Source organism: Doryrhamphus excisus, chromosome 5 (genome assembly GCF_030265055.1).
Source record: "Doryrhamphus excisus isolate RoL2022-K1 chromosome 5, RoL_Dexc_1.0, whole genome shotgun sequence".
In the NCBI taxonomy this organism is placed as follows: Eukaryota; Metazoa; Chordata; class Actinopteri; order Syngnathiformes; family Syngnathidae; genus Doryrhamphus; species Doryrhamphus excisus.
Window position 1 is genome coordinate 15,250,614 of NC_080470.1, and position 14,323 is coordinate 15,264,936.

General features: G+C 42.7%; 1 protein-coding gene across 9 annotated transcripts in view; it reads left to right on the forward strand.

Annotated features, from left to right (window-relative positions):
• Positions 1-14,323, forward strand: part of fbn2b (fibrillin 2b) — a 145,385-nt gene that overhangs the window by 54,484 nt on the left and 76,578 nt on the right. For all 9 annotated transcript variants that reach the window (XM_058073248.1, XM_058073249.1, XM_058073252.1 and 6 more), the window contains one exon: positions 12,748-12,945. In XM_058073248.1, the coding sequence (XP_057929231.1) occupies positions 12,748-12,945 (198 nt within the window). The remainder of the gene's footprint in view (positions 1-12,747; positions 12,946-14,323) is intronic.

Genomic DNA, 14,323 nt, shown 5'->3' on the forward strand with positions numbered 1-14,323 from the left:
TTATGATTAAAAATAGGTGGAATAATACAAGAATAAACCTGTACATTTATAAGAAATAAAGTCATACATTTAGGGGAAAAAAGTTGTAATGCTATGAGAATAAAGTCGGAAATTCACAAGAAAAAAAGTCAGAAATTTGCAAGAATAAAGTTGTACATTTATGAAAAAAAATACATTTATAAGTATAAATTTATAATAAAAAGTCAGAATAATGAAAAAAAATACATTTATAAGTATAAATTTATAATAAAAAGTCAGAATAATACAAGAATAAACCTGTACATTTATTAGAAATAAAGTCATACATTTAGGGGAAAAAAGTTGAAATGCTATGAGAATAAAGTCGGGAATTTACAAGAAAAAAAAGTCGGAAATTTGCAAGAATAAAGTTGTACATTTATGAAAAAAAAATACATTTATAAGTATAAATTTATAATAAAGAGTCAGAATAATACAAGAATAAACCTGTACATCTATAAGAAATAAAGTCATAAATTTAGGGGAAAAAAGTTGTAATGCTATGAGAATAAAGTCGGCAATTTACAAGAAAAAAAAGTCGGAAATTTGCAAGAATAAAATTGTACATTTATGAAAAAAATTTAATTTATAAGTATAAATTTATAATAAAAAGTCAGAATAATACAAGAATAAACCTTTACATTTATGAGAAAAAAGTCATGCATTATGATAAAAAGTGTGAAGGTCAGGTGGGGCAGGACACCACAGGACTCTAATTTACATTATTAGCATGTAGTTTATGGTCCACACACAAAAAACACGGTATGCAAAACAAGTAGAGGTGGAACCTTGGTTAGCGTCATTAATCCATTCCAGAAGGTCAGACTCTCACCAAAACATACTCTAACCAAATCATTTCCCCCCATTTGCTATTTACTGGTAATTGATCACTGAAGTTTGGATTATGCTTCTGTGTGGTCACTTTGTTGCACGCTCTTGCAGCTCTTTGACACAGTTGAGCGTGCGATGTTCATTTGTGTGCCAAAATTCTAGGGCCGCTGTTTTGCATTAAGTCAACTAAGCGAGGATACATGACACTCGTTGAGTATTTCGCTTGTTAGCTTCCTTCACTGCATGAGTTCTTTCTCCAGTTCAATAGTGTTTCTTTCTGTCTTTATTAAATCGCGATGTTGTATGTTAACCGAGACAGTGCAGTACAATGCACGAAGCATGAGAAGTGGTTGATAGTGATTTGATGGAGAAAAATTGTAACTTTTCTATTGGAAGGCCCAGGTGTATTGATGGAGTACATATGAAGGCCTCATTGGAAAAAAATAGAATAAAGAATAAACAATACATTTGTGAGAATGAAGTCATAAATTCACAAGACAAAAGTTATAATATTGCGAGAATAAAGTAAAGTATGTTAACCAAGACAGTGCAGAAAAAAGAGAGGGAAAATTTGGGCAAAGCATGAAAACTGGGACTGTATTATTGACCGTACAATGAAAACTTGATTGGCGTCATTAATCCATACCACAAGGTCGTACTCTAACCAAAACATACCCTAACCAAATAATTTTTCCCCATAAAAAATATTATAACATTTTTTTTTCTTTTTAAAATTATTTTACAATTGTAGTTTTACATGCAGAAAACAATTCTAATACACATAAATGTTGAATGCAAGGGACTAATGAACATTTAAGCTTACTTTTACCTTCATTGAAGACGTGACTGTTGTCAAAGGCAGGATGTGGCAGTGAGATCAACATGGACACCACCTTCCTGTTTTGCTATGAGTTATGTATGAGGTATGTTATGAACATAAAAGTGACTGTAGCGGTGTTATTTCCAGCTTGCATGTCACAAAAGTCTGTAAAAAAAATACAATATAAACGATACCCAACCCTACATGTGTTGGACTGTACAGGTGTACCTAATATTGTGGCTGCAATATCAACTCGAGTGGTAGCAGCGAGCAATAAAATCTCATTCCGAGGGACCTTTGGCAAGAAAAACACACAAGCAAAGATTTTACAGTGTTCTCCTCCAATACGGACGCAGGGTGTTTGCCTTCTTCTGGGTTTTGTGGACACAGCTGGGGAGTCCATTTTTATTTGTTCTCCATCCATCCACCCATCCCCTCTTCTCTTTTCTTCCCTTCCTTACATCAGGAAATGTTCGCGACCACGCCACAAAGAAAGTCTATGCCGTCCTGTGGGCTTGTAGGGGAATTGGGGTTGGGGGGATTCGGGGGGGGGGGGCGTTATTTTTTGCCAGATGTCTCTAAGGTTCCCTGTGACACACTCAACCCCCTAAATGTTGTATTTTCCAAGAAAACACAACCCTGCTGTTTCATGGAAGAAGAAAAGGGTGCGTGGAGAACACAAAAGGTAGAGATGATGAAGTGGCAACACAAGTTGGGAGGAAACACAACAAACAAAGACGAGGGTGCAGCAGATGGGAAGCAAACGTCTTTTCCACACAACCTGCGTGCTCCTTGAAAGGGAACGTAGAGAAGACAGATGAGCTGTTCTAAATGTCTTACGCCGACCTTTCTTGTGACCTTCACAGCAGGAGGACAGGCCAAGGAAAGATGATTTACCCACTTCTTCTTGAGGGGACCAACTTTCTTTTTGAAAGAAAAACAGTAGTGACCCCATTTACAGTAGACATAGGATGTATTTCATAATGCATGACAGCAACACAACTAACCATAAAATGGCATTTATGTTTTTTTTCTATCTGCAAGTCTTAAAGATATACTGCACTTGTCAGTACGTTACATCTTTAATGCAGTCAGTCTTTACCCAAACATAACAAAATAGATATGGCACTATACATTGGCCCTTCATCAACACAATGTAATGGGACTAATGACATCAGAACTGGGCTTCTATGTCACAGTATAAGAAGATGTAGCAGGAGGGACCAGTGTTGCCAACGGATACTTATATCCATAGCATAGCATATTAATTCAGCCCTTGTTTGTAGCGGTTAATTGGTTCCCGACCCAACTGTGAAAAGTAAATTTTTGCAACATATGTAGGATTCGACATTAATAAATGGAATATTTTCAAAGAGCATAGAAAAGCTGTGTAAATACAGTTTTTAACATTTATTAATAAATAATACATAAATAGGGCGGCACGGCGGTCTAGTGGTTAGCGTGCAGACCTCACAGCTAGGAGACCAGGGTTCAATTCCACCCTCGGCCATCTCCGTGCGGAGTTTGCATGTTCTCCCCGTGCATGCGTGGGTTTTCTCCGGGTACTCAGGTTTCCTCCCACATTCCAAAAACATGCTAGGTTAATTAGCCACTCCAAATTGTCCATAGGTATGAATGCGAGTGTGAATGGTTGTTTGTCTATATGTGCCCTGTGATTGGCTGGCGACCAGTCCAGGGTGTACCCCGCCTCTCGCCCGAAGACAGCTGGGATAGGCTCCAGGCTCCTGCGACCCCCGTGAGGAAAAGCGGTAGAAATGAATGAATGAATGAATGAATAATACATAAATAACACTCCTATGACTGGTAGTCATGGTTTACAAAATTAAGCTAACCAGTTAGCCTTGAACGTATATACAGTAAACCTCGGATATATCGGACTCGGATATATCGGAAATTCGCTCACAACAGACAGATAAAAAAGAACCGATTTTTCTGTAATGCATTTCCAATAAAAATTCATTGCATATATCGGATTTTTTATAACGGATTTCGCCTATTTCGGACAAAATCTCCAGTCCCGTTCCAATGCATTTCCATTAAATTTCCCTCGCATATATCGGATGGCCGCATCGTGGCGCTCTGATTCGCCGAATCGTAACAGGCCGCTATACGACGTCATTTGCAGCGTTTGCAGCGTTGCCTGCGCGTCCAGGTACATTGGAAACATAGTCAAGGAAGTGCCTTTTTATAACGGATAAAATCCGATTTACGCATATACCGGATATAAATCCGATATATGCGTAAAACGGACATTTTCCGGTATACGCATATAACGGATTTCGCTTATATCGGACAAAACCAGTGGGAACAATTGAATCCGATATATCCGAGGTTTACTGTATTTCATCTACAATTATAGCCACAAACTTACCACTTCCACACAAACTGGGAGGAAAACTTTTTTCAATCTATCGTGTTGGATATGCTATGGCTGACTTCATGCAGGTCATGTAAGCTAACGTCTCAATGCTTTGTGTCATCCCTGCCGCCTAGTGGCAAGAATACTACCACTATCACTTGTATTTTGATATGTTCTGACCAATAATAGACTGTAGTACCGCCTACCACATAACAAGCAACTATTTATTCTGAAAAAAATACAATGTAACAACTATGTAACATAGTAGAAATGAAATGGATAGATTGCAAATTATTGTCATTTATTCTAACCAACACGTCCCTAGAGTTGTTCATGTGTGAAGAACATGACGTTTTTCGCTAATAGAACAGAAAAAGAAAAGGAAGTAAGCCCTCTTGGCTTTTTCTGCATTTTCCCATTCATTACAAAGTCCTAGTTTCTCCCCAGTGTAGCAAATAGTGTGTAGAGCGAAAAAACAACATTCCCACGGACTAAATGATGTGATGTACTTCCAGATTATAAATTGTATAGTAATAGCACTGGACACCCGCGCATAATGAGGGCCCCCAGTACAGGAAACCTCATAAATCAGTTTGGAAACACGATCAAGTGTTTTAAAACGAGACACACTGTGAATAAAAACACAAATTTATGCAGTACTGCCGTATATTGTGCCTTTATTAAGTAACAAAGTATAATAATAAGAGCACATTTAAAAGGCCTTTACACATGGATTATTAAATGGATAAATACGTCATTTGTCTTTGATACAAATAGATAAAAATTAAACCTGTCAGTGAATTTTGCCCATCATCCCCAATCCCATTTTGGTCATTTTAAGCATTTGATAGTTTCATAGTTCTTGGCCATAACAATGTTCATTCATTCGTTCATTTTCTACCGCTTTTTCCTCACGAGGGTCGCGGGGGGTGCTGGAGCCTATCCCAGCTGTCTTCGGGCGAGAGGCGGGGTACACCCTGGACTGGTCGCCAGCCAATCACAGGGCACATATAGACAAACAACCATTCACTCACATTCATACCTATGGACAATTTGGAGTGGCCAAGTGGACTATGTCTCACAGCTGGCCTGGGAACGCCTTGGTGTCCTCCCGGTGGAGCTGGAGGAGGTCGCCGGGGACCGGGAAGTCTGGGCTTCCCTTCTAAGACTGCTGCCCCCGCGACCCGGACCCGGATAAGCGGAGGAAAATGGATGGATGCATGGAACATGTTCTATGAGTGGGAGATGTTGATGTAGCCTTCTCAGACTCCGTCGTGTTGCCATTGTTGTTCCTGTTTAGCTCCATTCCATTGTGAGGGCACATTTCCCTCCCTAAACACACCAAAATAACTGTCATACAGTAGATGGATTGAAAAAAAAATGTTTTCCCTTGCACAATAGATGAAAGGGTGGATAAGTGTTTAAAGTTGATCCGTGTTTCCTGTTCGGGTTCAGTGCACCGCTGAAGGCTTTTCTCATCTATCCACTCTCACTTGAGTACACAAGGTTGCGCTCCATGCCAGGGAAGAATGGAAGTGGAAGGCTAATGGCTGCGATAAGAAATGCTGCTACGCTCGGAGTAAGAAAAAAACGCTAAACACACACATGCAAACAAGCAAACGCACACACTCCACTCATTTATTTATACGAGTGAGCGGAAACGAGACGATGCAATCAGAGTTTTTGCAAGACGTGACACACACACACATACACACACATACACACTAAACAGGTGCGATACATTACATTTAGGCTGAGGCCAAATTACCAGCTGTACAAAGTCTAGAAACCGCATCCGGTTTGAAATCAAATACACACACACACACACACACACACAAGGATTTTATTCAACGTCTGTATAAATGATGATGACTTCATCATGGATTCCATTCAATCAACTCATATTTCATCTTTCTTATCATCCCAGTTCTGCTTTCTTGGGAGTTTTGTTGGGAATTATTAATAACCCCCACAAGGCTTCACGTGCCAGCTGGGTCCCTCCTGCTACATCTTCTTATGCTGTGACCTAGAAGCCCAGTTCTGATGTCATTTACTGTACAGAGTTGGAACAATAAGCACCTCTGGCAGACAGTCCCAACTTGGGTTAGCGCCCCAGTCGGCTTTACGATCACACAGCTTGACAGCAACGATGGGAAGTTCCAGACGGGATTCTTGTTCTCACCCCAACCTTGAGACAAATTTATCCTGCTTTAATCCAACTTTCATGTGCGCATTACAGCATCGCATTCATTAACGTTACCGTCTACGAGCGGCTGGCTAATCTGTTCTGAACGATCAAGGTGAAAGTTCATTGCTGCATCATTCGTCTAAATCCGGCAAACTCTGACCTGGATTGGCCTAGATTGCTGCAAGCCTTTATAGGACTCTAAGTGTTAAATCGAAACCTCATGGATGAGACCTGGAAAGGTCTGGAGAGCATTTTTGGACGCTAACGAGAGAAAATTGTTTCCCCATGTTGGATTGTTCTCATGTCCTGAGATTCCTGAGCTCATGCTGTAAAGTGTCCACTCGATGTACGTACGTCCAGATGGGGGAAATGTACATGTCATAAATGCATCCGTGACACGCCACCGCCACCGCATTCACACAAATGCATGTGTGCCCGTGTGTCACATGAAGAACACATGGCTTTTTTATTAGCTTCGGGAGAAAGCTGTGTTATTTCTGTATTTAGCTCCGCACTCAGATACATGGCTTCCTGTGTGTGTGTTTGTGTGTGTGTGTGTGTGTTTGTGTGTAAAGGAGAGAAACAATCAATCACACACATCACCACAGTTGGCTGATGTTACTTTTTCCTTCATTCGTCCCAGTTAGCCTACTTTTACTTCATTGTGGGTGGCATAGTGGTTTGAAAATGTTCTTGGACCCTGACGCCTTGTCATCACTGTGAGACCAATTATGATTTGGAACGTACTGATGGCAAACAGGATTCCTGTTACCAGCTGTAAGTCAGTAAAAGCCGAGTCTTTGTTGAGTACCCATGAGTCAGTGATCATCCAGTCTCCATCAAGCTGTAATTCAGTATAATTCTTTGTCAAGTACCTGTGAGCCAGTGATTGTCATCCAGCCACGCGTAAGTGAAACTCTAGTCTTTGTTAAGTACCCATGAGTCAGTGATACTTGTGTCTTCGTCAAGCCAATATTCAGTGAAACGTCAGTCTTTGTCGAGTACATGTGAGTCATTGAAACTCGAGTTTTTGTTGAACACAGATGAGTTGTGATACAGTAAACCTCGGATATATCGGATTCAATTGTTCCCACTGGTTTTGTCCGATATAAGTGAAATCCGTTATATGTGTATACCGGAAAATGTCCGTTTTACGCATATATCGGATTTATATCCGGTATATGCGTAAATCGGATTTTATCCGTTATAAAAAGGCACTTCCTTGACTATGTTTCCAATGTACCTGGACTGGGCAATGAAAAGAGACGTAAGGTAATGAGAATTTAACTTTATTGGACTCTGAGCATAACAAATTGTTAATTAAGCTAGGCCCTGTTACGCCCGTCAGGCCTACGTTATTTCCAATAGTGAGGTTAAGATCTCATTCACTGCTGTGCTAGTATTATTGACGTCACTCACTTTTATATTTGTCCTAAATCTGGAGCCAGGAGAAAGACACGATGCGGCCATCCGATATATGCGAGGGAAATTGGAACAGGACTGGAGATTTTGTCCGAAATAGGCGAAATCCGTTATAAAAAATCCGATATATGCAATGAATTTTTATTGGAAATGCATTACAGAAAAATCGGTTCTTTTTTATCTGTCCGTTGTGAGCGAATTTCCGATATATCCGAGTCCGATATATCCGAGGTTTACTGTATTTGCGTTTTCATCAAACCCTATGTCAGTGAACTTTCTGTCTTTGTCAAGTATTTGAATTTCCGTCAAGCCGCAAGTCAGTGAAACTTGAGTCCTTGTCAAGTACCCATTAATCAGTGACCTTCCAGTCTTCATCCAGCCATGAGCCAAGTACTGTTGGTCAGTTATACTTGACTCTTTGTCAAGCTGTGAGTCAGTGAAACTTGAGTCTTTGTCGAGTACCCGTGTGTCAATGATATTTGAGTTTTTGTCAAGCCGTAAACCAGTGAAACTTGAGTCTTTGTCAAGACGTGTGTCAGTGAAACTCGCGTCTTTGTCGCGTACACGTGAGTGTGTGAAACCCACGAGTCAGTGATACTCAAGTCTTTGTCAAGCCGAAAGTCAGTGAAACCTGAACTTTTGTTGAGTACCGGTGAGTCACTGATACTCGAGTCTTCTTTAAACCCTGAGTCAGTCAAATGGGACTATTTTTACTCATGAGTGAGTGATGTTTGAGTCTTCATCTACCCTCGAGTCCATGAAATGTGCGAGCTGAGCGAGTGAAACGTTTGTTTCGTGGCGTCTTTGATGCAGCTGAAGCAGGAAAGGGAAAGTGAAGGAAATTACAGAGACAAGTACCCCTGTGTAGTGACTCAGTAAAAAACGTGCAAGTTTTATATGACTCGTTCATGCTTCACACATGAACTGCGATGGAGGATGTTTAAGCATCACGAGGATGACAGTATCAGCTACGTAGCTAGCATGAGATCATAGCAGAAACCACGTGTAACTCATCAGTGAAGTAAACAAGGAAGATAAGGCCACAGCATACAGTACTACTATGAGGCAACATTTTACCTTAACAAGTGTCATTCACACTCTTTTTCTTCCTGTGCCACACATGCAAGGAAGTGAATTATCTGACGACCAATCGTCTGACAGCAGCATGTCAAGTGCCATTTGACACAAGTGAGCCAAGCACAACTATGACGAAGAGTATCCCATGCTCAACTAGACCAAAAACTGGGTGAAAACCAGGTGTCGTCCCCACACATTCCCTAGAACGGACTGAACAGGATCAGGGCCATGTATCCCATGCTGAACTAGACCAAAAACTGGGTGAAATCCAGGTGTCGTCCCCACACATGCCCTAGAACTGACTGAACAGGATCAGGGCCATGTATCCCATGCTGAACTAGACCAAAAACTGGGTGAAATCCAGGTGTCGTCCCCACACATTCCCTAGAATGGACTGAACAGGATCAGGGCCATGTATCCCATGCTGAACTAGACCAAAACCTAGGTGAAAAACAGATTGTTGTCCCCACACATGCCCTAGAACTGACTGAACAGGATCAGGGCCATGTATCCCATGTTGAACTAGACCAGAAACTGGGTGAAAACCAGGTGTCGTCCCCACATGTGCCCTAGAACTGACTGTACAGGATCAGGGCCGTGTATCCCATGTTGAACTAGACCAGAAACTGTGTGAAAACCAGGTATCGTCCCCACACATGCCCTAGAACGGACTGAACAGGATCAGGGCCATGCATGCCATGCTGAACTAGACTAAAAACTGTGTGAAAACCAGGTTGTCGTCCCCACACATGCCCTAGAATGGGCCGAACAGCATCAGGGCCATGTATGCCATGCTGAACTAGACCAAACACTGTGTGAAAACCAGGTGTCGTCCCCACACATGCCCTAGAACGGACTAAACAGGATCAGGGCCATGTATCCCATGTTGAACTAGACCAAAAACTGTGTGAAAACCAGGTGTCGTCCCCACACATTCCCTAGAACTGACTGAACAGGATCAGGGCCATGTATCCCATGTTGAACTAGACGAAAAACTGTGTGAAAACCAGGTGTCGTCCCCACACATGCCCTAGAACTGACTGAACAGGAGCAGGGCCATGTATCCCATTCTCAAATAGACCAAAAACTGGGTGAAAACCAGGTGTCGTCCCCACACATGTCCTAGAATGGGCCAAACAGGATCAGGGCCATGTATGCCATGCTGAACTAGACCAAAAACTGTGTGAAATCCAGGTGTCGTCCCCACACATGCCCTAGAACGGACTGAACAGGATCAGGGCCATGTATCCCATGCTGACATAGACCAAAAACTCGGTGAAAACAAGGTGTCGTCCCCACACATGCCCTAGAACGGACTAAACAGGATCAGGGCCATGTATCCCATGCTGAACTAGACCAAAAACTGGGTGAAAACCAGGTGTCGTCCCCACACATGCCCTAGAACGGACTGAACAGGATCAGGGCCATGTATCTCATGCCGAACTAGACCAAAAACTGGGTGAAAACCAGTTTTCGTCCCCACACATGCCCTAGAACTGACTGAACAGGAGCAGGGCCATGTATCCCATGCTGAAGTAGACCAAAAACTGTGTGAAAACCAGGTGTCGTCCCCACACATTCCCTAGAACGGACTGAACAGGGCCATGTATCCCAGCTGAACTAGGTCAAAAACTGTGTGAAACCCAGGTGTCGTCTCCACACATGCCCTAGAACTGACTGAACAAGATCAGGGCCATGTATGCCATGCTGATCTAGACGAAAAACTGTGTGAAAACCAAGTGTCGTCCCCACACATGCCCTAGAACTCACTAAACAGGATCAGGGCAGTGTATCCCATGCTGAACTAGACTAAAAACTCTATGAAAACCAGGTTGTCGTCCCCACACATGCCCTAGAACTGACTGAACAGGATCAGGGCCATGTATCCCATGCTGAACTAGACTAAAAACTGTGTGAAAACCAGGTGTCGTCCCCACACATGCCCTAGAATGGGCCATAGCATACGGATGGATGGATTCCATTATGATCAGTGCATTTCTCTTATGCAATCTGACTAAAGCCTCATGAGAACAGGCTCAGTAGAGCATTATTGGGAGACGTCCCTTGGAAAGATCAAACAGAGCCCAATGGGCAGGCAGGAAATCCCAAAGTGGACCAAGACAAGACAAGGAGGGGGTGAGCGATGCAACTTTCATTAGCCGTAGACACTTTGACCTACTTCTTCTCTTGTTTTTCTATCGTTTCTTTTTTCCCTCCCATATGTGATCACTTTTCATGTAGCACCGGGAGCTGTTCTGGGCAAATAAGTGTGATTTATCTCTCCATCTCAGACCTGAACGCACCACTCTCTCACACCTCACTGTCCAAACTGCCAAGCGTGCGGTCTCACTTTCATATTCACGCTGTCAATCCCATTGTTTCCAATGAAGACCGTGTTTTCTCTGGCGCTCCGGTTGCAATTTCTCCTGTAAGGGGCTCCGTGTGATTGAAGGCATGGTTTTCGAATGAGATCATTTTTACGTAAATTATCTGCACTGTTGATGCTATCGTGTCCCTATACAATAGATGTGCATATATGTCTGATATTTGAGTTATGGACAGTGTACTTTGTGTGTAAGGTATGGTAAAGTTCATTTGTTAACAAGGTACACTAAAAAAAACATCACACGGTCACATTTGCACAACATGCCTGAAAAGTAGCAGGAAGAAACAATAACAATAAAAGTGTTAGATATTATCACATTATCACATTTTCAGTCTATTGACTTCTCATTGAAGGCCTTCTCGATCATACACACTCACGTACCACAATCAGAGTTGTGCAACACTTACATATGACTGATGGAAAAACACCGTGTGACGAAGCAGACACATTAAAGATGCATTGCTCTCAAGCACACACGCTTAACTTTCACTTCTACACAAACTTAACTTTGACTTTCTAGAGGGGCGAGGCTACTGCTTTATATCGGGCTCTTCATCTGTCTTCATCGTCGATGTTAGCATCCAGCACTGTAACCAAATACAGTCATGGCCAGCCAATCACAGGGCACATTCAAACAACCATTCACACTCACATTCATACCTATGGACAATTTGGAGTCACCAATGAAACCTAGCTTGTTTTGGGATGTGGGAGGTAACCGGAGTACCCGGAGAAAACCCACGCATGCACGGGGAGAACATGCAAACTCCATACAGAGATTGAACCCGGGTCTCCTAGCTGTCTGGCCTGCGCCGTAAACACTTAACCACCGTGCAGGGAGATGATGTAATCTTCAATATTTGTCTAGTTCCTTGATATCTTTGTCTACAAATAACTGTAGATTAGGTAGGTGTAGATTTTGCAGTTCTTCCCTTGTTCCTGAAGTCGTGTCCTTTTTTTTTGGCAATGTAGACTTTTGTTCTTTCCAACTTCCTTCTCTGCCTCGGCAGGGTTTTTAACTTTATGACGACAGCAGGTGTGGTGGTTTTGTTCCTTCCAGACATCGGACGTAGTGTATCGATGTTGACATTCACATCCATGCCCTTTTGATTGTGTGTCGCAGAAGATGCATTGTCCCATTGTGGCATTCAAGTCCCATTGGGACGTGTGTCATATCTTTTCATTAAATGCTACGACTGTTCAGGTCCAGGTTGAAGAAGGTCATCGGAATGTTCAGCATAGCGTAGCGGCCGTTGCAGTCCTGTGGCTCACAGGAACAACATGCACTCTGATAAGATTGGTCAAGCTGCTACCAACACCAGTATTGTTCTTGTTAGGTCTCGGTGAAAGCTGCTACTTGTAAGTGCTTCTCTCTGCAAGCCAATTCTTGATCCAAAGCAACTTAAAACAATAAAAGAGAGGATTTGTTTCAAGGTCAATGAGTGAGTCATGTTGTTAAAACCGTGCTGTGATACGCTGCCAAAGATCCATGACTCAACCCAAAGTGTCTCCTAAAATAATCCTCCCCCAAAGTACCAGATGTGGTGACTGGAATGACTCAAGAGTGTTATCATAATTGAATCAAATGTCCGCCATTAACCGATCCTGTCTGCTCTCCTCAACAGACTACAGGACCGGGCCATGCTTCACGCAGGTGAACAACCAGATGTGTCAGGGCCAGCTCAGTGGAATCGTGTGCACCAAGACGCTCTGCTGCGCCACCATCGGGCGAGCCTGGGGTCATCCTTGCGAGCAGTGCCCGGCACAGCCGCATCCGTGCAGACGGGGCTTCATTCCCAACATCCGCACCGGAGCCTGCCAAGGTCAGGATCTGTTTCAACAATACAAACATGACTCAGGGGTGCATGCTTCAGCATCCTTATAGTGGTATCAACACATCTGGGGGGTGTTTACATCCACACGGCAGCCTTAATGCTTGAGAAAAAACAGTTATTGTAACATTTTTTCAACATTTAGACAGCCTGGGTTGGGAAACTATACAGCAAAAAGTTCAGGGGGGGCCAAAGTGTATCTGGCAGCTGTTCTGAAAATTAGGTTGCAAACAGTTATGTTACCAGAATAAATTACAAATATTATTATTATATTGTCTGATATTGTCCATCTCTCGATTTCCGAAACCCATACCGATATGTATTCTTCTTTCTCGTTGGGCTTTTCCCTTCAGGGGGCGCCACAGCAAATCAATCTCCTCCATCCAACCCTGTCTTCTGCATCTGTCTCTCTCACACCAACTACCCTCATGTCCTCCTTCACTACATCCATAAACCTCCTCTTTGGTCTTCTTCTACGCCTCCTACCTGGCAGCATCCTTCTACCAATATGTCTCTACTCTAACCATCTCAGTCTGACCTCTCTGAGGTCTCTAACATGTAATATCCCTTTGATGTACTCCTTCCTGATCCTATCCATCCTGGTCACTCCCAATGAGAACCTCAGCATCCTCATCTCTGCTACCTCCAGTTCTGCTTCCAGTCTTTTCCTGCACTGTCTTCTAGACCAAACAACATGGCTGGTCTCACCACAGTTTTAGCTGAAACTCTTCTATCACACATCACGCCTGACAATTTTCACGCTTCTTCACCTCCTTTTAACAATCTCCATTGTTCTGGACTATTGACTGACTCAGAGCTGATCCCTGATGCAGTCCCACCTTCAGCACATCTTATCACTGTCTTACAGTCCTCATACATGTCCTGCACCACTTGAACGTACTTCTCTGTCACTCCAGACTTCCTTATACAATGCCACAGTTCCTCTCTCGGCACGCTGTCATAGCCGTTCTCCAGATCTACGAAGACACAATGCGACTCCCTCTGACCTTCTCTGTACTTCTCTATGAACATTCTTAGAGCAAATACTGCATCTGTAGTACTCTTTTTTTTGGCATGAAAAAATGGTGGCTTCTCACCACCTAAGATCCTATTGAACAACCCAGTCAGGAACTCTACTGCTATCTCTCCTAGACACTTCCATACCTCCACAGGTATACATACCATCAGGACCAAGTGCCTTCCCACTCTTTATCCTTTTCAATGCTTTTCTCACTTCCTCTTTGCCAATCTTTGGTACTTCCTGGTCCACAGCAGACACCTCTTCTACTCTTCCTTCTCTCTTGTTTTCCTCATTCATCAACTCTTTAGAATACTCTTTCCATCTTCCCATCACACTACCGGCATCTGT